Source organism: Lethenteron reissneri, chromosome 46, assembly GCF_015708825.2.
Source record: "Lethenteron reissneri isolate LAM-NWPU_2019-01 chromosome 46, ASM1570882v1, whole genome shotgun sequence".
NCBI classification, from domain to species: domain Eukaryota; kingdom Metazoa; phylum Chordata; class Hyperoartia; order Petromyzontiformes; family Petromyzontidae; genus Lethenteron; species Lethenteron reissneri.
This window is the reverse complement of record NC_083824.1, coordinates 6,784,948-6,810,329: the sequence shown is the minus strand read 5'-3', so window position 1 is coordinate 6,810,329 and position 25,382 is coordinate 6,784,948. Positions and strand designations below refer to the sequence as shown.

The 25,382-nt window shown below is 47.5% G+C and overlaps 1 protein-coding gene across 2 annotated transcripts; it reads right to left on the bottom strand.

Annotated features, from left to right (window-relative positions):
• Positions 1–20,738, bottom strand: LOC133354273 (protein-lysine 6-oxidase-like). 2 transcript variants are annotated; one of them, XM_061570990.1, is made up of 7 exons: positions 19,639–20,738; positions 13,297–13,405; positions 12,058–12,195; positions 9,076–9,232; positions 7,579–7,674; positions 4,527–4,642; positions 1–3,869 (listed from the first exon to the last, which is right to left on the bottom strand). In XM_061570990.1, the coding sequence occupies exons 1-7, from the start codon at positions 20,465–20,467 to the stop codon at positions 3,863–3,865; spliced, it is 1,452 nt and encodes a 483-aa protein (XP_061426974.1). In that variant the 5' UTR covers positions 20,468–20,738; the 3' UTR covers positions 1–3,862. The 2 variants fall into 2 exon arrangements, with proteins under 2 accessions (XP_061426974.1, XP_061426975.1); XM_061570991.1 differs by lacking the exon at positions 1–3,869 and having other exon boundaries at positions 4,523–4,642.
• Between the last annotated feature and the right edge of the window lie 4,644 nt (positions 20,739–25,382).

Genomic DNA, 25,382 nt, shown 5'->3' with positions numbered 1-25,382 from the left:
TTGCTGGGAGTTTTGGTCAAATTGAGTGCAGAACTAAAGTTTTACATAACCAGTTGTTTGTTTTTTGGTGCAGTCATTGGTGACCGGGCTGAGACATTCAACTCATTACAATTGAGAAGCCAATTTCAATCACGGGCATGCACCGTGAATTTTAACCCAGGGTGGTCTCAGCGGTAGTCGGCTTACAAATTGAAAGGTGGAATTTCATTATCTGCAGGAGTGGCAGTCTATTCAGAGCGGCATATCATTAAACATGTCTGTTGAACCAACATCACCACGTTTTTTTCTTTTTTAAACAGCAGTAACATTACTTCAATGAGATTTGCGTACAAGTTTAGCTTTAAAATGTCCGGGGAAACAGTCATAGTTTGGGAATGTCGGAAAGGTACTTTTCAAAGCCAATCTTGTTTACTTCATAAACTCATTCGATATGATATACTGGGCAAAAGAATGTCACAATGCTTTTATCCTCGACACAACACTTCATTGTCACGGCCAACTATACGACACATGTTATATATATAGAACAATTGCATTAATAACAATATAAACAGTGCAATATAAACGATACCTGACAACGCATTAGCAAACTATTGCCGTTTATCAGTGATGGCAAAAACAGTGCCGCTGATTTCATGGAACACGGTTTAATTGTGGAGCGCTCGACTCAAAGTTAGGGCGGGAGGGAGAGAGAGTAAATAAGTATAACCAGTAAAAACAAAGTTTTTCACTATAAATCCTTTATATGCGTGGCGGCTAGAGTCCTCTCGTCCTCTGGCTTGAGATGGCTGCCACCTATGGGTCAGATGATTGCATTGCACCATTAAGCAATTGGTAATTAAATATAATATTTTTGTCCTAAAAAGTGTAACATTTTGGGAAAAAAATTTCACGAACATTAATTGTCACGCAAAACTAGTCTGTGTGGAAAATGTCAGCTCGATTGGATCACGGGAAGTGGGTTATAAAACGACCGAAAGATTTGCACGGTCCTAAGCAAGCAAGTGAACTTAATATAAAGGATTTAAAAAAACTCAACTCGTTCGTCAATAACGCTGTGCGGCCTTGAAAATGAAACAAAAATATTATAACAAGGAAACGTTTCTAGCAATTGCCCTTCCTCATAGCACACGCAATGTCACGTTGCGGTCACGTTACGTGAAACGAAGTCGCGTTCATTTGTACGCAAGGATAGCTTTGGAATGTTCGAGGAAAAAGTCGATGAAGAAGGGCACCGTTCCTACTTTATATATATATTTTATTTATTTTAGGCCAAAGTATTTGAACGAATGTGAGTGAGTTTTTTTTCGATGGTTGTGGGGGGGGGGGGGGGCAAGGGGGTAATATTTGTCCATGTGCACGTTATGAGAACCTCATTTGCCAGTAAAAATATGATTATTGTTTTTTTTTTACCCTTCTATCTGGCGTCATCTGGTCCAACCCATGTGAGACTAGGCTCTAAGGAAAGCTGTCTCGGGTGTGGACCAATCAACTTCAAGGACAGCGCACATTATCAGAGTTATGTTCTTTTGTTTGTATTATGACTGCAGGTATTGCGGTCTATGCAAACATGACTCCTTGTAAAAAGGTGTCAGTTTTGTTTGCCAGATAGAAGGGTAACAAAACCAATTATCGTGTGCACGTTGCTAAAGCAGCAGCAGCAGCAGCAAAGTGAGGAAGGTCAAACAAGGAGGCCGTGAGGTGGCCGAGCAAGGGGCTGGCGGCATGCTCGTCAACCACCGCCTCGCCTCTCCTCGACGGTCGTCAAAATGAGCACCACGTGAGAAGCAGAGCGCGCTGCTCGCCTTCGCGCCCCCCCCCCCCCCCCCCGTCAGCCCGGATCGAACCTGTCGCGCGCTGCACCCTCGCAAGCCAGTCCCGAGCATTAACCTCAAACCCATCCTTCGGGCAGTCGCCGCTTGATTAATTGTCAAACAAAAGAACTCGTTTCTTAAAAGGTGATGAGTGAAATATAAAAAAAAACACAATCTATAAGAGATAGGAGAGGGATGCATTAAGAAGAGAAATATAAAAAAAAATTCTACCTACGTGACTTTACCGAAATAATCAAAGAGTATGGAAATATGATAGATGGATAAAGAAGAGCAATATAAGGTCAGAAGTGTATTCAGGTGACAGTTATTAGTGAATGGATAGCAAAATCGTGATTCACGAATCGAGGCGTAACGAATCATCTCAACACCCACAGAGATGATGAATTGTCACAATTCAATTAGATCTGAGAATGAGATTATTGCAACACTGTGGTGAACGTAGTTGCGACGTGTGGCTGCAGTGGTCACAATAGAAACTAGGACAATCTGATTGGAAGAAGGGATTTCTCAGAGCGCCGAAAGAAGGGAGGGGTGCATGTAAATGCATTGCCTTGAGTGGTGAAGTATTGCACAACTGACACAAAAACTGGGACTTTTAATGTCCCGGGAAGACTTGCAGATTTCAAAAAGTGAATGATCCTACGAAAAGCCGCACCCGAGTACATGAGACATGAATTTAAAAAAAAAGTTTACTTACACAAACACAGTTCGACGAACGTATCTCAATGATGAGCATCGATTTTAATCTATTAATCAATGCATCGTTACACCTTTACTAATGCTATCACTTGTATGAGAGTTGGACAGAATTGTACGATGCATTGTCCGCCTCTGTTGGTGGTTTATATGTGTACGGTTTGCGCACTTTGCGAGTGTACGGTTTGCATTGTATTTTTTACTTGTTCATTTTGTACTCAATGAAAAAAATTGTGTTGCTTTATGGGAAGCCAACAGTGGGTTTTTTTCCTATGATATACTGGCCCCTGGCATAGGAAGGTAGAATTTCCAGAATTTCCATCGCCAATGGAGACACATGGCTTACTTTGGACGGCTCATCTCATTCATTTTTGTGCTCAACAGTCTAGGGTTCCAATCAGGCCATCATCTCGTTAGGGTTGGATCGATAAAATGAGTACCACTTGGTGAGGCTGCACCACACCTGGGTTTAGGAAGGTCAAAACCATTTATCCAAATGGATTGATGAGTTCCCTGACATGGGAATGTGGAAATGTCCATCCCCTACGGAGAAAACCAATTGAGATCAGCAGAGCCGAGGTGTTTAAAAGGAGCGTCGGGGGGGCTTGAGCGTGTTTTAAATACAGTCATTATCAGCCATGGTCAATCCACAGCTGGATGAAGGCCTCCCCAAGCCCTGCGCCGTCTCTCGCGATGCTGCGATGGAAAAATCATCCTCCCGGCTCCTGCACCTTGAACTGATTAACTTCGGTGGACGTAACCCTATCGGACGCGTCCAATTCCTCGGCTGCCACTCCAACAGAGTTTCTATGCAGTAATCGTTATTTAAAAGAGAACAAAATCGTGTAAAATCCTTCAACTAGTAGTTCTATGAAGCAAGCCATTGCACGGAGTAAATCAAAGCCAACATATTCTGTGTCCATTAACACCAAGCCAATTTTACAATGACCTCTTAAACGATAGACCTGTGAGTTAATCTGTCATCACAAACGCCAAGTGTTATACAAGATATGCGTGTGGCCCATATGCCATTGCAGTGGTACACCACTTCTATGGAATGTGGGTCAGACGATTTCGTATCACTCAACACACCTGCAATTGTGCAATTATATCTTTGAATCTTCACTTATTTTCCCTTTGAGTAACATTCACCAATAGACGCAAACCTGCTCACTGACAATATGTTACACGCATGTCGGCTTCCTGCAATCACACGCGTGGTCTTTATGCCGAGTCAAGTACAACATTGCTGGTGCTGATTAGTCAAAGCTCATCTCCGTTACTTGGATGGCGAGTGGTTATTTACTTTGGAGGTCCCATTCATCTGAACGTTAGTACCTGCAAGGCACAGTAAGGACAAAGACATAGGACATCAGAAAGGGCCTTTGAATTAGATGCATTCGGCCATTCATGTATTGAAGTACAAATCCTCTTATCTGTGTGTATATTAAGCAATGTTAAGATTATCCATGCCTTCAAATTAATCCAAGCGTAATCATATTATTCACTCGATAATTCTTCCTATTATCGTAGCCTTCATACGAATTCAAGAAATCACCCAAAAGTGGCAGCCCGAGAGGATGGGTGGGTGGTCATTATGAGAGTGTGGGAGTGGTTGGGTGGGTGGGTGGATGCTTCGGTGAGTAAGTGGATCGATGGATGAGTGAGTAAGTAACTGGATGAATGGGTGAGTGACTGGGTGGTTGGGTGGGTCAGTGAGTAAGTGGATTTATGGGTGGGTCAGTGAGTGGGTGGGTAGGTGGATGAGTGGGTAGATGTAATGGGTAAGTGAATGAATAGGTGTGTCAATGGGTGAGTGAGTGGCTGTGTGGGTGTGTTGGTAAGGAAGTGAATGAATGGGTAGGTGGGTGAATGGGTAGTTCAGTGAGTGAGTGCGTTGTTAAGGAAGCTAATTAATGGGTGGGTGAGTGAGCGAACAAGTTGCATCTCATCTCACTTATGAACCGTGGCCGAACAGATTCAGTCAAAACTCACGGTGAGATGCGGCAGTTGGAGGCAGACGCATAGTTTCCTGTGTAGCGCACGTCACACCGCACAATGTTGTTCGAGTAGTCCATCTCGGGCACGATATAATTCGGGTTCACCTGAACCTACACACACACAAATACAAAGATCCCCCATGTAGCCTTAGCAGACATTTTTGGGGCAAGTGCTGTTCGCGAGCACCTATGAAGGCCGGCACAGTATACGAGAGGGTGGGTGATCAGCACCACGCCCGTCCGCCTTGTCTCCCCCATTGGTGTGTGTACACTACACGAGGTACTCATTTGAGGCTGAGTCGACCTAGGCGCGGCCCAGAACCGGTTCAGATAACCATCACTGGTGTCGGCCATGAGCTGGAATCGAACTCGGGTCCCCGGGTTCGTAGCGCAGTGCACTAACCGCGACACTAACACTCCACACACACGTGCACGTGTGCCGATGCACAACTACGCACAAGCTTTCAACAAACGAAACAGGCTCGGTGCACTCTGCATGTGTGTTATATTATCTTACATTTATGTAGCGCTTTTATCCAAGGCGTTTGACGCAGGGTTATGAGTGGAGCAATTAGGGTGGCTAAAAGTACGGTGGATAGGGATGGGGTATAGGAAGGGCGGTTAGTGGGTACAACAATTATGGGGGTGCCTAGGGATGGAGGGAAGGATGGGAGAAAAGGAGGGTCTTGTTTGGCACCGTACGGAGCCAAACCGTGATACTCGGAGGTGCGGAGGAAGGACGTCAAGTGAAGTGCCGAACGCTCGCAGGTCAGAGGTCACGCGACAGACCCAAGTGCTGTCGGGAAAAAATACTGTGGTGTCATTTAACCGAGAGGACTTTCATGACAACATGGAGTATACACACACACGCACCGACCTCTTCCAGGACGTCTGGCCAGCATGATGGAAGAGTAGGCCAAATACCTTTATAAAGCGGCTCCAGGAAAGGTGTCAACCAAGATAACCTCAACTTGACTTATCCCATATGTACATTGAATGGCGCCGCTTGGTAGAATTAACATTTATCTGCCCTGTCGATTTTCCCACAAAAAAACATTTTTTATTCCACTGGCCGGCACCGATTCGGATAAAAAGCAGTGGTCGAGATGGAAATGTCGACATGTCGACATGAAATCGATTCATTCCGCAGCCCACGTTCGCTCGTCCATTCCCCTCCGCAGAAACATGGCAGCATAGGGATAGGAATCGCTCTGAGAAGCGCCGATCTCCGCATGTTGGCGTTGCGAAAAGTGCCAGTGTGGCATGCGCAGTCGTGCAGCGGTGTAGCGGTTAGCGCTGCGCTATGAACCCGACCACCCGAGTTCGATTCCCACTCACAGCCAACACCGATGACGATTATCTGAACCAGTCCTGGGCCTCCCCAAGGTCAACTCGGCCTCAAATGAGTATCTGGTGCGGTGTGTAGTAAATATCGCCACTCGGGAGACAAAGGCGGTCGGGCGTCGTGCTGGCCACCCACCCCCTCGTGTGCCGTGCCGGCCTTCATAGGTGCTCACTAACAGCACTTGCCCCAACAGTTTGTTAAGACTATGGGGGGGGGAGAATCTTTGTCTTTGTCTTCGTAGTGTCCTGGCACATTTCCAACACTGCATACAAAAGTGAATTGGGAACCCAGTGAGAGAGTTACGGTATTCCCTCGTTATTGTCGATGAGAGATGCAGTACATTCCAGAGATGCTCATGAATAACACATTTCGCCGATCATGTTATTGGCCGACGAAAACGTATCTTTTGAATGAATTACGTGCAATAAATACGTTACATGGGCATTATCAAAACACAAACCAAAAATAAATGGTTGCAATAAACAAAAGGCAAATAAAAGTATTAAGTAATTATTTGTAACTAAACTTACCTTAAATGATGATTATGGTGCGCATCATCACTTGAAATCATCACCTAATCGCATCACTTCATCTCTCTCGGTCGTGTCGAGTTCTAGATGCGATTGGCAGATAGCCGAAATCGAGGAAGATGACGAGGGAATCCTGTGCTGTCAGCACACACGGAGGCTGAGGTTCACCCCGCAGCGTTGTTGTGCAATGCCATGTGAGCAACTCTGTTTTCTTGGTGTTGGTCATGGGACTGTTTTTTGCTGTGGGTTTGCTGCCTTGTATGCATGTACGCTGAACTTCTTTCGCACCGAACACAGCCAAACGTGATAATTGGAGGTGCCTCGCCCAACCTTGGGAATTGGTGTACTTATTCACTGTGAACTTGCATAGTTTTAATTTCATTTCTTTTTTAGTGATTTTCTTACCTTTCCTATACTTTTCACTCCTATCGTTTTTTTATTATTATTTGTCGTTGTAATTTTCTGACCCGGCCCTCCTGGACATCTGTTTTGAAGAGCTTCATAGCTCATCGGATTTCATCTCCAGGATAAATAAAGATTCTGATTCTGAATGTGGGTGACGATGTCTTAACAATGGACCGTCGAATTAACAACTGTCCCACTGCCACTCATTGCCCCGAAACATCTCTGAATAAAAAAATATAAACTCCGCATCTCCTGAACTTCTCCTGTCGCCGCTCCTAGGATACGATATCGTCACGATCCGTCGCAGTTTATGGGGCCGACGGTGACGACGATGATGACAACGATGATGACGATGACGACAATGAGGACGATGATGACAACGATGATGACGACGATGATGACAATGAGGACAATGATGACGACAATGATGATGACGACGATGATGACGATGACGACAATTAGGACGATGATGACGACGATGATGACGATGACGACAATTAGGACGATGATGACGACGATGATGACGACGACGACGACAATGATGACAACGACGACAATTATGACGACGATGATGACGACGATGATGACGATGACGACAATTAGGACGATGATGACGACGATGATGACGATGACGACAATTAGGACGATGATGACGACGATGATGACGATGACGACGACGACGACAATGATGACAACGACGACAATGATGACGACCATGATGACGACGACGACGATGCCAAATGTTCGAATATGGATAGGGCACTTGCCTTGAGAATGTACTGCCCAGGTTCCACGTCAGTGATGTCGATCCACTGGCAGTCAATGTCGGCGTTGTAAGTGTCGTAACAGCCAGGACTTAATCCCTGCAAGAAATGAGAACAAAAAATGAAAACAGCACAGTGGTGTTAGTCTGAGAGAGGGAAGCATTTTTTTTTTTAGATTTAGGGACTTTTACTCGATGAAAGAGTTCAACTGGAAGACGTCTTCACAATTCTTGCAAATCGCCTGATGAAGCTGGTGGTTGTAATCATCAGCGAAACCTCACAGTACAGTACTCAAATTGTAAATTATTGTGGGTTGACCCTCCAACATAACCGGTGTGCTGAAGTAATAACTAATTGGCATGTTTCGTTTACGTGACAAACTTTACTGATTGGCTGTGTCGGAGAGTGGTGGGATAACGACACATTTATATTTACGCGCTTTAACCCAAACAAACATTTATTATGGATATTGGTGGCGAAAGCCTACAGCGTATTAAACATTAGGGGCCTCAAAGTTTACTTCCAAGTTACCTACAAAAAAAACAATGAGTTTCATTTTGGTGCTGTGCATGACTTAGACAATTGCTTGATTACCTGTGCGTCACATTCCTGCATTGACTTTTATTAAATGCGTCTTTTATTTCAAAAGTTAGGCTTTTTGGGTGGCTGTTTGGCTGATAGAGCTCGCAACGGCTCGAGCAGAGCCCATTTGAGTGCATCAGAACCAGTTTCAGCCACCCAGGTTCTCAATGGTAGAGAGTTTTTATGGGCTGAACCCATTCAATCAATGACTGTGCACAATTAAAACTGTCGAGGCAATTGTCCAGATTGCCTTATCAACCAAACCGACTCATGGACAGATGGATGGAAGGGCAGACAGACATACAACAGAAGAGAGGCACAGACAAACTGAAAGACAGAAAAAACAAGCAGATAAATGCAAGGGCAGACAGATTGTCAAACAATGTCAGACAGACAGAATAATACATGGATGCACAGATGAATGGAAGAATAACGTAGACAATTTAACGGACAGACTACAAATATGCAGAGACAAACAGAAACGTGCCCAGGCAGACAAACAAAAGGACAGCAAAGCAAAAAGGATGAACAAATAAACAAATACAGAGGAATTATAGGATAGATAAACACAACAGACAGCCTACTTGACAGCCATTCAATCAAACAGATGGATGGATGAATGGACTGACACAAGGAGAAACGGACCCACGAATAGACTGACGGACAGAAGAAGCAATGGACAAAAGGACCAATGACAGATGGATGGACAAACAGACGTTTGCACAGATGAGCGAATGAACGTCAGACAACTGAACATATGGACAGGCAGATGGGCATATAGACTGACCGACCGAGAAATGGACTAACATGTGGACACACGGACAGGTCGATAATTGGATGGACGGACAGATAGACGGACAACATGGACAGACGGATGGATAGATAGTAGCACACAAACTGACAGGCAGACGGACGGACCTGCTGGTGAGCGGCACACGTGTATCGCTTCGCGTATCCGTAGTCGCAGGACGTGTCCTCCAGGCAAAAGCTGGCCTTGTGACCCTCCGCCACGCGCCTCTCTGTCGTGGCATCCAGCAGATCGTAGTGGCTGAAGGAATCCATGCTGTGGAAATGCCTGAACGCACAAAACAAGGCGACACGTGGGTGGCATCACTGGTCACGTGGGAAGAGATCATCCTCATCGTCAGCCGTGGTCAATCCGATGATGGATAAATGCCTCCCCAAGCCCCTGCCACCTCTTGTGCACAGATGTGACAATTGATTTTGGGCGCAGCAGGTGGTGGGATGTAAATGTGGTCTGGCACAGACGCACATCTGTAGCGTGTGGGACGGTTGATGCATCCCACACGCTGTAGGGGCGGCACGGTGGCAAAATGTTCACTGCCTCGCCTGGTATGCAGGAGGTCGGGGGTTCGATCCCGACTCTAACGCCTTTATATTTGCAGGTTTGCACGTCTCGCTCCCCCATGGTCACGTGATTTTTTTCTCCGGTTCCTCCGGGTTTTTCACTCCAAATTCAGAATCAACACGCGTTTGGAGTATTTGGCTGATTTCGATGTCCACGTGATAAGCCACTCCGTTAAGCTATCATTTGTGGCCAGGCCTCTTCTGAAAAAGAGCAATATAGCTCAGTGGGCGTTACATAGTAAAATAAGTAGTTTACAGTAGTTTAAGTTGATACAAGGCATGGGAGACAGAAAAAACGATAGGACAGAGATGTATTGGGAAGAGAGCTAATATAAGAGACGTATTCAGAAGACAGCTTTAGGAAGGAGAGATAATGTCCGTCTACCGGTAGGCACCCGGAAAATATTCACGGAGAGATTGAAGCCCTGCGCTTGGCTCTAAGTGTGTGGGGGGTGGTGCAGGGGGTGGTGCAGGGGGTGGTGCAGGGGGTAGTGCAGGGGGTAGTGCAGGGGGTGGTGCAGGGGGTGGTGCTGTGATTGTGTGGGGGTGGTGCAGGGCTGGCGCTCTGAGTGTGTGGGGGTGGTGCAGGGGGTGGTGCAGGGCTGGCGCTCTGAGTGTGTGGGGGTGGGGCAGAGCTGGGGCTCTGATTGTGTGGGGGTGGTGCAGGGCTGGCGCTTTGAGTGTGTGGGGGTGGTGCAGGGCTGGGGCTCTGAGTGTGTGGGGGTGATGCAGGGCTGGGGCTCTGAGTGTGTGGGGGTGATGCAGGGCTGGGGCTCTGAGTGTGTGGGGGTGGTGCAGGGCTGGGGCTCTGAGTGTGTGGGGGTGGTGCAGGGCTGGGGCTCTGAGTGTGTGGGGGTGGTGCAGGGCTGGGGCTCTGAGTGTGTGGGGGTGATGCAGGGCTGGGGCTCTGAGTGTGTGGGGGTGATGCAGGGCTGGGGCTCTGAGTGTCTGGGGGTGGTGCAGGGCTGGGGCTCTGAGTGTGTGGGGGTGGTGCAGGGCTGGGGCTCTGAGTGTGTGGGGGTGATGCAGGGCTGGGGCTCTGAGTGTGTGGGGTGGTGCAGGGCTGGGGCTCTGAGTGTGTGGGGGTGATGCAGGGCTGGGACTCTGATTGTGTGGGGGTGGTGCAGGGCTGGGGCTCTGAGTGTGTGGGGGTGGTGCAGGGCTAGCGCTCTGATTGTGTGGGGGTGGTGCAGGGCTGGGGCTCTGAGTGTGTGGGGGTGGTGCAGGGCTGGCGCTCTGAGTGTGTGGGGGTGGTGCAGGGCTGGGGCTCTGAGTGTGTGGGGGTGATGCAGGGCTGGGACTCTGATTGTGGGGGTGGTGCAGGGCTGGGGCTCTGAGTGTGTGGGGGTGGTGCAGGGCTGGCGCTCTGATTGTGTGGGGGTGGGGCAGGGCTGGGGCTCTGAGTGTGTGGGGGTGATGCAGGGCTGGGACTCTGATTATGTGGGGGTGGTGCAGGGCTGGGGCTCTGAGTGTGTGGGGGTGGTGCAGGGCTGGGGCTCTGATTGTGTGGGGGTGGTGCAGGGCTGGGGCTCTGAGTGTGTGGGGGTGATGCAGGTGCTGGGGCTCTGAGTGTGTGGGGGTGGTGCAGGGCTGGGGCTCTGAGTGTGTGGGGGTGATGCAGGTGCTGGCGCTCTGAGTGTGTGGGGGTGGTGCAGGGGCTGGCGCTCTGATTGTGTGAGGGTGGTGCAGGGCTGGGGCTCTGAGTGTGTGGGGGTGATGCAGGGCTGGCGCTCTGATTGTGTGAGGGTGGTGCAGGGCTGGGGCTCTGAGTGTGTGGGGGTGGTGCAGGGGCTGGCGCTCTGAGTGTGTGGGGGTGGTGCAGGGCTGGGGCTCTGAGTGTGTGGGGGTGATGCAGGGGCTGGCGCTCTGATTGTGTGAGGGTGGTGCAGGGCTGGGGCTCTGAGTGTGTGGGGGTGGTGCAGGGCTGGGGCTCTGAGTGTGTGGGGGTGGTGCAGGGCTGGGGCTCTGAGTGTGTGGGGGTGATGCAGGGCTGGCGCTCTGATTGTGTGAGGGTGGTGCAGGGCTGGGGCTCTGAGTGTGTGGGGGTGGTGCAGGGGCTGGCGCTCTGAGTGTGTGGGGGTGGTGCAGGGCTGGGGCTCTGAGTGTGTGGGGGTGATGCAGGGGCTGGCGCTCTGATTGTGTGAGGGTGGTGCAGGGCTGGGGCTCTGAGTGTGTGGGGGTGGTGCAGGGCTGGCGCTCTGAGTGTGTGGGGGTGGTGCAGGGCTGGGGCTCTGAGTGTGTGGGGGTGGTGCAGGGCTGGGGCTCTGAGTGTGTGGAGGTGATGCAGGGCTAGCGCTCTGAGTGTGTGGGGGTGGTGCAGGGCTGGCGCTATGAGTGTGTGGAGGTGATGCAGGGCTGGGGCTCTGAGTGTGTGGGGGTGATGCAGGGCTGGGGCTCTGATTGTGTGGGGGTGGGGCAGGGCTGGGGCTCTGAGTGTGTGGGGGTGGTGCAGGGCTGGGGCTCTGAGTGTGTGGGGGTGGGGCAGGGCTGGGGCTCTGATTGTGTGGGGGTGGTGCAGGGCTGGTGGCTCACTGGTGGCAGCTGTGCCATTCCCACTGATGCTGCGGCCGGCTCGGAAGGAAATCCGCGGTGCCCTGGTTCTTGACTCGCTGCGGGAACCTCAGCAGCATCCGCGTGTGGTAGTCGTTGCCCTCGTGCGGGTACGCCGAGCTGCGCACAACGCGAGGGGGCCGTCCATAAATGACGTCACGCGATTTTGGACGAATTTTTGACCCCCCCCCCCCTTCGTCACACGGCGTCACAAAAAGTTAGACCCCCCTCAAATATGACATCACAAAGCTCTGCCCCCCCCCCCCCAAAAAAAATATATAAAGCATGCTTCAAATCGCTTTAAACTATTGTCATTGTAGTGCGTATTTAATGTGGCGCTGCACTCTGATGTTGTAGGAGAAAACATTAATTAAAAAGTCTATTTAATAAGTAGAACGTGTTGTTTATATTTATTTAAAGTTACACATTTTGATGTGACGTCACATTTCTCAAACCACACATCGTCACAAATGTCTGACCCCTCCCCCCTAGGTGCGTGACGTCATTTATGGGCGGCCCCAAGGTCAATTCGCAGTCGCCACCGTTTGGTGCTCGGTCATCACCCGCAGGTACCGTTCATCGCTTGTCATTGTTGTCAGCTGTGGTATAATGATGCTCACAATCATCAATATTATAATAATCATCATCGGTATCATTTATCAATAAGTTGCCACCATTATCATCATCATAGGGTCACAATCACAATTATGAACGAAAATGAATCTTTGTAAGTGTCATCATGATCAGAATCCTCATTATGGTGATCTCTCCCAATCGGCGTAGCATTATGAATAACAGTAACCATCGCCGCTGTCATCAATCAATTTCGATCATCGCCGTCAATCATCTTTAATCTTCGTGTTCAACAACGCGGTGTCATTATCGTTACAATCAACGTCGACATCTTCATCATCGTTACTCGTGCAATGCTGTATTGATGTGACAATTATCAGCAATGTCGTGAACGGCAGTGTCGGTTAGCGTGCTGCGCTACGAACCCGGACACCCGAGTTCGATTCCCATTCATGGCCACCAACACCAGTAGCGATTATCTGAACCGGTCCTGGGGCCTCCCCTAGGTCGGCTCAGCCTTAAATGAATACGTGGTGCGGTGTGTGCCGTGCCGTTCTTCATAGGTGCTCGCTTAATAGCACTTGCCCCCCAACAGTCTGTAACAGGCTAACACGGGGGATCTCTTGTCCGTGTCTTATTCCCACTCACCTTGCCAGACACCTTTCTTCGGCCGCACAACGCACCGAGTACATTGTGACTTTCTGCACGTACGTGGCGATCTGAATGTAGTACGGGTCTGGCACCAAGTCCGGAAGCCCTGGGGGGAATTTAACAACGAAGAGCAAAACGTTAAACCAGCGAGAGACAAAATCTAAATATTTGTTCATACTGGAGGAATCCGATGGGCTATGAAGCTCTTTTTCACAGATGTCTGCTAGGGTTGGGGAAGAACGTTGCAACAGTAAACAACACCAACACATGATAGGAGTACACAGTACAACAAAAGGTAAACAAATCACCCGAATATACAGGCAAAGCCTGGCTATCACAAATGAGAGCTCAAAGAAGTGGCTTACCTCGCTGTGGACAGAGCTTCGGACTTGCCGAACCCTTGCGATCGAAAGGTCGCGAGTTTAAATTACATTCGAAGGTCAACCCGGCCTAACATCAACATCGTTGTCATCATCACCATCATCCTGACATGGTGTATAAAATGAGCACAGTGGGAATTTGATCGTTTTGTCTACACTGGTCCCTGCCATAGTATTGTGCCATTTCCACCACTGGCTCAGAGTCGCAGACATAAATTGGCGCCACCCTGATGTTCGATTGAGCAAGGAGGCACCTTGATTTCCCTTTACTCTCATGTCATCAATGTCAAATCATCTAATATCATCTGATATCATTAACTGATGATGTAATGAACTAGTATTCTCCCCCTTAATTTTTTGCCGATTGTGCTTTCGGCATCACAGCACGAAGCATCCTCAATAAACTCTCACAAGTGGGGCCACTTGCCTAACATGCCCTGCCACTGAGCAGTATGCCCGGTCGTGCAAGATATATTTAATTCCCAGGGCTGGAATTAAAGCACATTGGACGCGTTGGGGTTTTCTGTGCAAGTCACTGACATCTCCAATTCGCTACGCTTGAGAACCTAATTGAATGGGAGGAGGCTGCTTGGGTTCGAACCCAGCATCTCGTTGGCTCTAACTCAGCGTCCTGACCTCTAAGTCAACGAGCTGCCCTGGTGGATCTACGACGATTGTCTCACGACCCTTGTGTGTGGCTGTGGATAGGAAAATGTGATATTCCGTAGTTTTGGTCATACTCTCGTCGGCAATTAAACACAGCAGCGTGACTGGGTGCCTTCGGGGCGTATTGTATTGCGTCCAAATCCTGCGTAGCTAGAATCCCCAGGGGTGGTTCGGCCAACGATGCATTTGTTTGGTATTGAACAAGAGACGATTACAAAGCACGAGCGATCAAGGGGAGAAAGTTTTGCAAGTATTCCACGGGCGACAAGCCCGAGGCCAGGAGCCCATGAAGGTAAAGGGGAGGGAAGAGCGATTGGGCTCACTATCACCCCCGGACTCACGTCGTGGCAACGTTTGGGAACGTAGTCATTTCAGGGGAGGGGAAGGAGAGGGAAGGGTGGAGGGGGGGGCGGAGAGAATTTTCTCCAACCGAACCGCGAAATAGAATAAAGTTGACGCGCTGAGTGAACTTGTGGTGATAATGGAACCCCCCTGTGGTGGAAGGCAAATTTGTGCCTGAGATAGTGTGTTAGGAGTCTGTCAACACTCTCCACCGGCTGACCAACTCGTGTGCTGTACTAGTGACGAATTGGCACGTTCTGTTGACGTGACAACCCTTACTAGTTGGCTGTGTCGGGTGGTAGCGGGTTTTAACGACACATTTATAATATTTACGCGATCTAACCCCAAAAAGCCTCTATTATGAATTAATTTGTTTATCAAGCGGAGAGAGCTGATGATCTCATTCCAGTCACCAGTGACCGCACACACAGAAACACTCGCAAAATATATTTTTTTACGTTTTTCAACTAATGTTAAAAGCGTTTACCCATCATTAGCTCAGTATGTCCGTCTTAGACTATTTGGCTGCGATACGTTTCCACGTGATAAGCCACTTAGTTGAGCTATCATTTTCGGCCACATCGATTCTGAAAACTAGCTATATAGCTCAGTGGGAGTTTAGTATTCGTATATTTATTCATAGTGATTTGCTTACTTTTCCTATATGCTGCACTCCGACCGTGTTTTGTGTATTGTTTGCTGTTGTACCTTTCCGACCTGAACCTAGTGGACATCCGTGGAAAAGAACTTCAGAGCACATCGGATTTCTCTAGGATAAATACAGATTTTGAATCTGATTTCCATCGTTAATAAGCAGTGTGGGGGGTGGGGGGGCGAACACAGCTCCAATATGAACACAACTTTAGTATAAACGTTAGTGTAAAGTTGTGTAGCTAATTGGAAATCATCCTGGAGAAGAATGATCAAGTTCTTCATACATGCTCACGCATTTTGTCCTAACGGCTACCCGTCAGCTTCTGTGCTGCCAAATAAATACATTCTTCCAAAGACAAACGCATGCTGGAAATCATTACGTAACCCATGCGTATGCACGGTTTTTTTTACGGACCTGTTTCACGTGATTTTAATCATTTTTCCGATCTTGTTTTAGTTAAGTCGTCTATGTCGGTTGAATTGCCACGTTGCAAATACTCCCTGCAGGCCCCTCGTGCACGATGCATCCCTCGTGTGGACAAAGAGGTGAAGGCACTTGAGAGATGTTTATATAACACCTGTAAAGTCGTGGTGCGTTGCGATCTGAACCCTGTAACGCGAGTTTAATTCCTGGCCAAGGCTAACATCAGTGCCAGTGAGATCTGAACCGGTCCTGGGCTCTCCCCTTCACCCACCCACACGAGTCGGCATGATGAAGTATGGTCAAACAGCCCCCATGACCAACACAGTGTCGTGGAGACATTCATCCAAGCAGTGGATTGACAAATGGCTGCACAACATACAATGTCACCAAACGCAAGGTCATTTTTTGACTCATGACAATGCAGTGAGAGGCACAAAATAAATAAAATCGAGTTAAATCAACACAATATATATAAAGAATGACGCAAAACCATAATTGCATGAATTCTAAATTGCCCCTCTGATTAACACGGTTGGCTACGTGCGGTGCGAAAGAAGGTCCGCACACACGCTTTACGCTATCGGTTGCATAATGTTTATGTATCTTGTTACGCATGCGACAAGCGACGAGACCATTATGCACTGGACAAGTTACATAATATACCACAGTGGCGTGAAATCATTATTTAAGCAGACTTAGTGCAATTAAAAATAATATATCAATACTGTTTAAATAATGAGATGTTTATGGATCTGAGTAAAATCTGTAATGATGGAAACATGTGCATCACGGGACTTTTTTGCCAGTAAACACGTGCAGTTTTCAATCATAAAACGTGCTATTTTGGCATCTGCTATCAGGCAAAATGCATACTTTATTTGTAATGACAAAATAAAATAAAAATATGTTATTTGCTTAAACATCTACTCTTTAAGCGGTGGCCATCCTATGGAGACGCGAGCCTCTGCCAGAAGAACGTGGCGTTTCTGGCGTTGGCACGGAGCTCCCAAAAGACACGTGCCACGGAAACACTTTGACTCGCCAGTTAAAGGGGAGGGTGAATGTGAAAGGCAAAAGTGCGGCCCTGCAATGTTTTGCTCCCGTGCCCTGCTGACGGAAGGGCCATCACTCGAGGAAACTCCTCTCCATGCTCTTTTTTTCTTTGGCCAGACATCTCGGAAGAGGTAGGAGCAACCACGACCCTTGCCTTACCACATTGCAACCTTCAGATCGACGAACTGTGCTGGCTAAACATTTATCAGACCGCTGGCGGGGTCCATATTAGCAACTTTCAGATTGTTTTAACTGCCATGCCCGGAGGTTGAACCAGCAACCTCTCTGCATTGTCCAGTGTGCTTATGAGATACACCACTGCAGCATCTGTACCGGGTGCTGCTCGTGTGTGTGTGTGTGTGTATTCTGGTGGGCAGCGGTAGTATAGCAGTTAACGCATTGCGCTATGAACCTGGCGACCCGGGTTCGACTCCCGGCCAAGAGCAGTGACGATTATCTTAACCATTCGTGGGCCTACTGGGGAGACAAAGGCGGCCGGGCATGGTGCTGGCCACCCACCCCCTCGTGTGCTGTGCCAGCCTTCAAAGGTACTCACTAACAGCGCTTGCCCCAACCTTCTGTTAAGGATATACGGGGGATCTTTGTCTTCGTATATTCTGGAATACTGCCATTGCAATAAACAACATATACAGTGGCAGAATGGAATGTCCCCTGATGCACCGCATTCCTTGTACTCCCAGATGGGAAACGATTGCTTCAACGAACAAACATGTGGCTTGCTCCCAGTGTTGTGGAGCCGAGTAGTGGGTGATGTAATTAGATTGTGTTTACAAAAAAAAGCAGTCGGTACTTTTCAGATTTGGCTCCCAAAGTGATGGTTCACTTGCTGCTGAAGCCATTGTTAAATGTTCAGTTTATTAATTTCAACGAAAGTGCCCCTATGTTATGAGTGGAAATAAAAGTGGATTTTTAAATATATATATGTTTAGTAACTCTGCCTCGGGGAAAATGACGTACACGCCTACATACATACATAGATGGATGAATGCATACACACTCAATAATGCATATTATCAAACATGTATTCAAAGAGCAAGCTTCACATGTAATGGACCTATTATTCATATTGATTCTTAAACTAAAGGACACGCGCATTCATCTGCATGAGTAAGAATAAATAATTAGTTTTTCGGTTTGTGCAATTTGGTTTGACTCCCTGCAAACCACTAGTGGCCGAAGCGATTGAGCACGACGTTAACAAAACACTCAATTATCAAATTGAATCACAACCATGGAACGCAATCATTCATTGGAATGCAAGTGGCGGGAGGGTGAACCATTGGATTATTTAATTTGGAGCTTTCGTAACTGCAGGAATTATGCTAAATTCCTCTTCATATGCACATTCTTTTGTTAAGGCGCTCTTTCTTCCACCTCCAACGCAGCTTATATATAAGCTCCTAGCTTGGCATTGTCTCATTCTTCACCTGAAGATGGCTGCTTGCGTTGTAGCCGAAACGTCGTGAGAATTATTTTATTTTATTATGTTTTATTTTCATTATTTTATTACTTCCCTTCTACGTGACTTTACCGAAAGAACCAAGAAGATGCAGGAATTACTCTTTGGTTCTTTCGGTAAAGTCACGTATAAAGATAAAATCATAAATTAAATACTAGCATACGACGTTTCTATTGCAACACAAGCAATCATCATCAGGTATAAATGAAATAGAAACACCAATCTAGTATACTTAGAAATGTAATGTAATACAACAGAGAGTCGGATAACATAACAGTCAACACCCTACCTGGTTGATTACGTTCTTCCTGAGAATGCTAAATTTTATCTCTCTCTCAGATATAGCATTCTCAGGAAGAACGTAATCAACCAGGTAGGGTGTTGACTGTTATGTTATCCGACTTTCTGTTGTATTACATTACATTTCTAAGTATACTAGATTTGTGTTTCTAATTCATTTATACCTGATGATCATTGCTTGTGTTGCAATCCAAACGTCGTATGCTAGTATTTAATTTATTATTTTATCTTTATACGTGACTTTACCGAAAGAACCAAAGAGGCATTGGATTATTGTGGGTTCTGGCTAACAATTAAATTGAAGAATCTTAACCCCCAATCACAAATTCTTACGCCTCCAGCCTCTACAATCAAGGGAGTGTTGTAGAGTGCTCATCTCTGTTAGACACCCAAAGCCCCTCGATGGTAATTCCTACTTTCCAATTGTGGGAGTGTTGAGTCGCAAGACTACCACATTCATTTCTGAAAGTCACTGTGTCCGTGCTCAAACGCGCAATGGTTGTTTATTCATATTAGCGGTCCTCAAGTGGCAATGGGAAATTCCACATTCCTATGGTAGGGGCAAGTAAATTGTTGTGACAACTGTTGTCGTTTTCCAATATTTCGGTCCTCATTGTATTGACCTTGGAGGAATTATGATGGGATTTGTCTCTGATGGGAATTTGACGGCAGGACATTCTGTTTGCGAATCAAGTGCTTTGACCACAGCACTACACAGCTTGACACAAGCCACCCCAACGTGTTGAGGAGTCGGTCTAGCACGGTGACTATTTCATCTCATCCGCAGTGTTTAACCAGCACAGCACTTATCTTTCTGCTTTTCCCGTCGCACTGGTCAAATTTAAAATGCCCTCTCATCGCCTCTATTCCTAAGTTTGTATAACTCTGCTCAATTCAAGAAAAGCATGAACTCTTCTATCTATTACACCTTCAAGAGTGCTGATATTTTTGCTGACCGCTTGCTATTTTGGACCGGGTGCTCGGTGATAATAAAAAAAACACATGCGTACAGCTATCAGCAACACGGACCAAATACCCACCTTGCTGTTGACTTCTCTCAACAGCCACCCGCCTATTGTAGTACGCGTAGGGATTGTAGTACTGCATGTAGTACGGGTTCTCCTCCTGTCCGTACTCGTTGTAGTAGTAGCCGGGGTAGTAGGGCTCGTCTCCTTGCATGCCGTCCCTACGACCCGCCGCCCCGTTGCCCCTCGCTCCCGTCGCCGCCCCGCCGCTCTGCCCGTTCTCATTCTGCCGGTCCGCGGGCGGCTGCCCGTCGTGAACGGACGCGGAGAAGGGCGGCTCCGACTCGGGCTGATGCTGCCACCGCCGCTGCTGCTGCTGCTGCCCTCTCGTCGGAGCCGCAACCGTCGGCCGGAATGCGCTTGCGCCGGACCGAGCCCGCACGGGGCTGGGTCTGGACGAACTTTGCGCCACCTGGACTTGGGTGGCCACGGCGGCCGCGGTTGCGGCGGGATGACGCCTCCCTCCCCGGCGGTCCACGTTCGGGGTCGCCGGGCGGCGGCGACCTTCCCCTGCGAGCCACCACCTCTGGGCGGCGCTTCGCGCGGACGCCTGCCTTCTTGTCGGGGCCCTCCTGGTGGCCGTGGCGGTGGCGGCACGGTCGCTCTCCGCCAACGACGGTGGCGTGGGCGCAATGTGACGATGCGCCGTCCCACCGGCTGCCACGAACTGATGGCCCGACGACTGCAGGCTGTAGACGCGCCCGTTGTTGCGCCACCGGACGAAGCGATTGGAGTTGGGCGGCGTGGCCTGACGCTCGGAGCTGCAAATGAGTGGAAATAATGCGCACAGCAGCCCTAGCCTCAGGAGCCAAAGGCCCTGAGCTAAAATGTTCCACGTGTTCATTTTTAAAGGCCCGCTTTTTTTAAGAGGAGGAAAAAAAAAACTCGCTGAAAATGTTTAGCAATTTCTGCTCTCTTTAAAGTAGAAAGCTGTGATAAAACAGTAGTTTTTTTTCGCTATTAATTTGATCTAGGGTAAAGCAGTTCAATTCCGTTAAAGTGCCTCAAAGTCTGATTCAGCTCGCCACGAATGGAAAGGTTTGCTGAAGAAAGTCTGCATCCACTTTCACTTATAACCAACATCTGTGCTCTCTCGCAGAGATCTGGCGGGTGGCTGGGTGGGTGCAGAATGTGAAATTTCTGGGGTGGAGGGGGAAGATTTTTTCCCCAAACCCACGACTCCTACCCCCACTTCAACATTTTTTTTAAAGGCACCATGTACAGATTTGTTTTGCTTAATTTGGTGTGTTTAGCTCATTCACACTGGACAAAAGCATAGTAATAAGTCAACCCTTTGCCTCTCCGCTGCTAGATGGAGCATACAATGATATGCTTTGTCTGATACTCTGAAAAGTGTTGACCAGTGCTCATTACTGTTGTTGGCCTTGTACCAGGTGGGGAAATTCCACATTGCCATGGCAGGGTTTACTCTCGCTATGGTAGACTGTTGACTTCCTCCATAATACAGGTTTTTTTGGAGAGATTGCACAAATATATAAATGTGTCGTTAAACCTGCCACCACCCGACACAGCCAATTAGTAAGGTTTGTCACGTAAACAGAACATGCCAATTCGTTACTAGTGTAGTGACATATATTGGGTCACTACGGTGTTAGCACCAGCTACTGACAGAAGAGTGGAATTGCGTGTGTTGGAGCCTCTCGGGCAGCATTGATTAAACATTTCTAGAGATTGTATGTGTTTGCGATAGGTAGAATGATCACAGCATTATACACATCCACTTTGGCCTTAGTGATGATGTCGTGGTCTTCAAAGACCCCGTTCTTCAGTTTGCCAAAGGCAGAACTAGCTGGGGCAATCCGATTTTAGATTTCATAATCCATTAAGACATTGCTAGAGAGATGGCTGCCTAAGTATGGGAAACTGGGAACGTATTTTACTATTTCATTTTTGGTAGTGATTGCAGGGGATAGTAGATGTCCTCCCGGAGCTTGTTGGAAAGGGATCTTTGTTTTCCTGGGTATTGATTGTTAGATACATCCTGCCGTAAGCATCTGTAAATGTGTTGACGATGACCTGAAGGTCAGCTTGTGAGCAGACACTGACTTGGGCATCATCGGCACATTGGAATTCAACAACGGATGTGATTGATGTTTTCGACTTGGCTCTGAAACGGTTGATGTTGAATTAATTCCCGTCTGTCCTGTACGTGATATTTATGCCTCTGGGAAGTTCTTTTCTCTGTCAGATGAAGCATTTCTGCCAGAAAGATGGAGAAAAAAGTTGGCTCAATAATGCAGCCTTGGCTTTTCACCGGTCCTTACTCTGTGCCATCACGCAAAAGACGGAGGACGTTTACAAATGTTGTTGGGCAGCCATATCTTAGAAGGATTCTCCATAGCACGTCATGATTAACAGACTCGAAAGCTTTAGTCAAATCGACGACGGCCATGTACAATGGTGGTCTCTGCTCCTGACACTTTACCCCCTCTATTTCAAACTGAAACAGGAAGGAATTCTCCACAATTCTGGCTATCGCCTGATGAGGTTGGTTGTAATTACCAGCGAAATGTCGTACTCGAATTGTAAATGTTGTGGGCTTACTCTCCAACACACCGGCCTGCTGAATTAATAACTAATTGTCATGTCAGTTTAACACGTAGGCTTTCGCGACCAATATTCATAATAAAGGTTTTTGGGTTAGATCGCGTACATATAAATGTGTCGTAACCTTCCACCACCCGACACAGCCAATTAGTAAGGGATTTATCACGTAAACAAAAAGCCAATTAGTTACTGCTTCAGCCCACCGGTGTGTTGGAGAGTAAATCCACAGCATTTACAATTTGAGTAGTACGACGTTTCGCTGGTAATTCTTCTTTCGTATGGCATTGTGAAAAGCACATTTTTCTTTTTGTTAATGATCGTCATAAATTAATGCAAAGGTTCCTCATCCAGTCCAATGATGTGGTTTACAAAGTGTGGATTTCAGCGATACCGCCAGGATGTGCATGGATGGAGCATTCATCGGTGATGTGCTTTGATGGTTTGGACTTCTCCACAATCACAGCTGGGCGATTTTTTGATCTTCCATTTACGGAACGCGTTCGCGCATCCGTCGTGTTGGGCCCGAGTGCGGTTCAGCGTGGTCCAAGGTCGTCGTGGAAGAGAGAATCCCGGTACTTCCACCGCCGGATCGTGAATGATGTTTTTGTTTTCCACGTCCATAGCCGCCCATGATTCAGACCACCGAGTGGCGGTGTTTATATTGTCGGCTGCTGGAGCAGAGGCGCGTATCCAGAACGGTTTCCTGGCATGGGGGGTTCCTTTAGCATCATCGGGCGATTTGCCAGACAACCCTTTACTAATTGGCTGTGTCGGGTGGTGGAGGGTTACAACACATTTATACTTACGCGATTTGACCCAAAAACCTGTATTTTTAATGATTACCATGTTCTGTTTACGTGACAAACTTAAATAATTGGCTTTGTCGAGTGGTGGCTGGTTTAACGAAGCATTTATATTCACGCAATCGAACTCAAACAAACCTCTCTTATAGAGTGCAGGTCTTTGTCCTCTCCTAAGTGCTTTTGTGGCTGGACAAGCTAAAAACAAATTTGTATGTAAACGAGAAAGCATTTTATCTAATTAGACAAGATTTAAAGTGATTTTCTGCTCAACTGAGCACTGGGGCATTTGGACTCATTTCCTCCCACGCCCCATTTGCAGTCCGGAGCCAGTGGTAGGCATTCCACATTTCTGTGGCGAGGGTCGAGTCGACCCAAATGTTGGGCCAATTTGTTGAGCTTTCATTTGTGGTCAGATCGCTTCTGAAAAACAAGTGAACCCCTTAGTGGGCTTTGCCTGGTAGGATGGGCATGGTTTAGTTTTGTTTGTGTGTCTTTCGGTAATTTGTTTACCTTTCTTGTACTTTGCACTCACATCATGTTTTCATACTACTTGTTATTATAGCGTGTTTACATGCCCCTACTGGACATCTGTGAAATAGAGCTTTATAACTCATCGGATTCCTCCAGTATAAACAAATATTCTGATTCTGACATGACTTCCTCTCCCCCCCAAAGTGATAATAATTTTATTGATCCCAGATTGATGATGGGCAGAGACAATCTCCAGCCAGGGTTTGAATTCGCATTCTTCGAATTCCGTGCCGCTCACTCGACCACCGAGCCACCGGAGAGGTTTTGTTTTTATTGCTAAATTAAGTCGCGTACCGTACAGGCCTTTTTAAAAACTAGTACCACGGACTTGTGTTCTTCAGACCAATTTGTTAGATATCTCCAACTTCACTCCGACTCTTCAGCCGGCTCTCGTCTGTCACTTCCTACTGGATTCATGATAGAATCTGGAATGGCAATCTCTCTGTTTCTCCTCCCCCTTGTGCTCAATCCACGCTTTTCGCTCTCTCTCTCTCCTCGCCCACCCCCTTCACTGGATCAAACTTCAACCTCCACATCAAGCGGTCACCTTTGCTCACTAGCTTACACTCCTCACTCACAACTCACTTCTTGTTTTCTAGCTTACTCCACGAACTCCTCTCCCCCCTTAATCTCCGACTCATAACCACCACCGCTAGCGCTCCCTCTTCATCGTATGGCCACCACTCATTCCCCATTCCATGCAATCCATTCATCGTCATTTACCGTCATCAATTTCCAGAGGTGGGACAAAGTCATTGTTATGCAAGTCCAAGTCGAGTCTGAAGTCATCAAATTCATGACTCGAGTCTGACTCGAGTCCAAGTCACATGACTCGAGTCCACACCTCAGAGGTGGGACAAAGTCATTGTTATGCAAGTCCAAGTCGAGTCTGAAGTCATCAAATTCATGACTCGAGTCTGACTCGAGTCCAAGTCACATGACTCGAGTCCACACCTCAGAGGTGGGACAAAGTCATTGTTATGCAAGTCCAAGTCGAGTCTGAAGTCATCAAATTCATGACTCGAGTCTGACTCGAGTCCAAGTCACATGACTCGAGTCCACACCTCAGAGGTGGGACAAAGTCATTGTTATGCAAGTCCAAGTCGAGTCTGAAGTCATCAAATTCATGACTCGAGTCTGACTCGAGTCCAAGTCACATGACTCGAGTCCACACCTCAGAGGTGGGACAAAGTCATTGTTATGCAAGTCCAAGTCGAGTCTGAAGTCATCAAATTCATGACTCGAGTCTGACTCGAGTCCAAGTCACATGACTCGAGTCCACACCTCTGTCAATTTCCCCTTCACCGAATTCACGCCACAGATTCGCCCCCCATTGCTTCCTCTCGTCGATTTCATTCACCTCATCTCCACCATTACATTCATACGTGGCACTGTTGTGAATTATCTGTAAAGCGCCTTAACCAAGGCCTTAACCAAGGCTCTCTATAAATTACGGTCAGGTAAGAAGGGGGTCTCACTGAGCCCCAATGCTACTTTTTTCGGAGGGTTCCTGCAGTATTTTCATTCTTACATTGGAACTGTCGATTTTTACAAACGAGGAGCGGTTGAAATTGATCGTCCGATGAGGAAAATACTTAAATGTGATCCTGCGTTTCTTGGAATCGCTCCTTCTCCAACAGGAACCAATCTTTTTATTTCCTCCTCTATTTAAATCCAAATCAGATAGTCACACACTTCTTCCTTTTTTCCATTGGGTGATAAAGATCCCGGACCGGAGTTCGAATACATCATTGGTGAAGCTAAGATATTGAGATTAAAAGTGTGACACGTGTAGATTGATTCTCTGTGGAAAGAGAGAGAGAGGAGAGAGCGTGCGAGAAACCAGCTGCATTTATA

What these genes read in the sequence shown, in the direction of transcription:
- LOC133354273 (XM_061570990.1), bottom strand. Translation starts at nt 20,467, where the DNA reads ATGAACACGTGGAACATTTTAGCTCAGGGCCTTTGGCTCCTGAGGCTA. An exon ending in GAAGAAAGGTGTCTGGCAAG is followed by an intron (nt 12,196 to 13,296) that starts GTGAGTGGGAAT and finishes CGTTGTGCGCAG; the next exon opens with CTCGGCGTACCCGCACGAGG. An exon ending in CGTGTGCCGCTCACCAGCAG is followed by an intron (nt 7,675 to 9,075) that starts GTCCGTCCGTCT and finishes CATTTCTTGCAG; the next exon opens with GGATTAAGTCCTGGCTGTTA.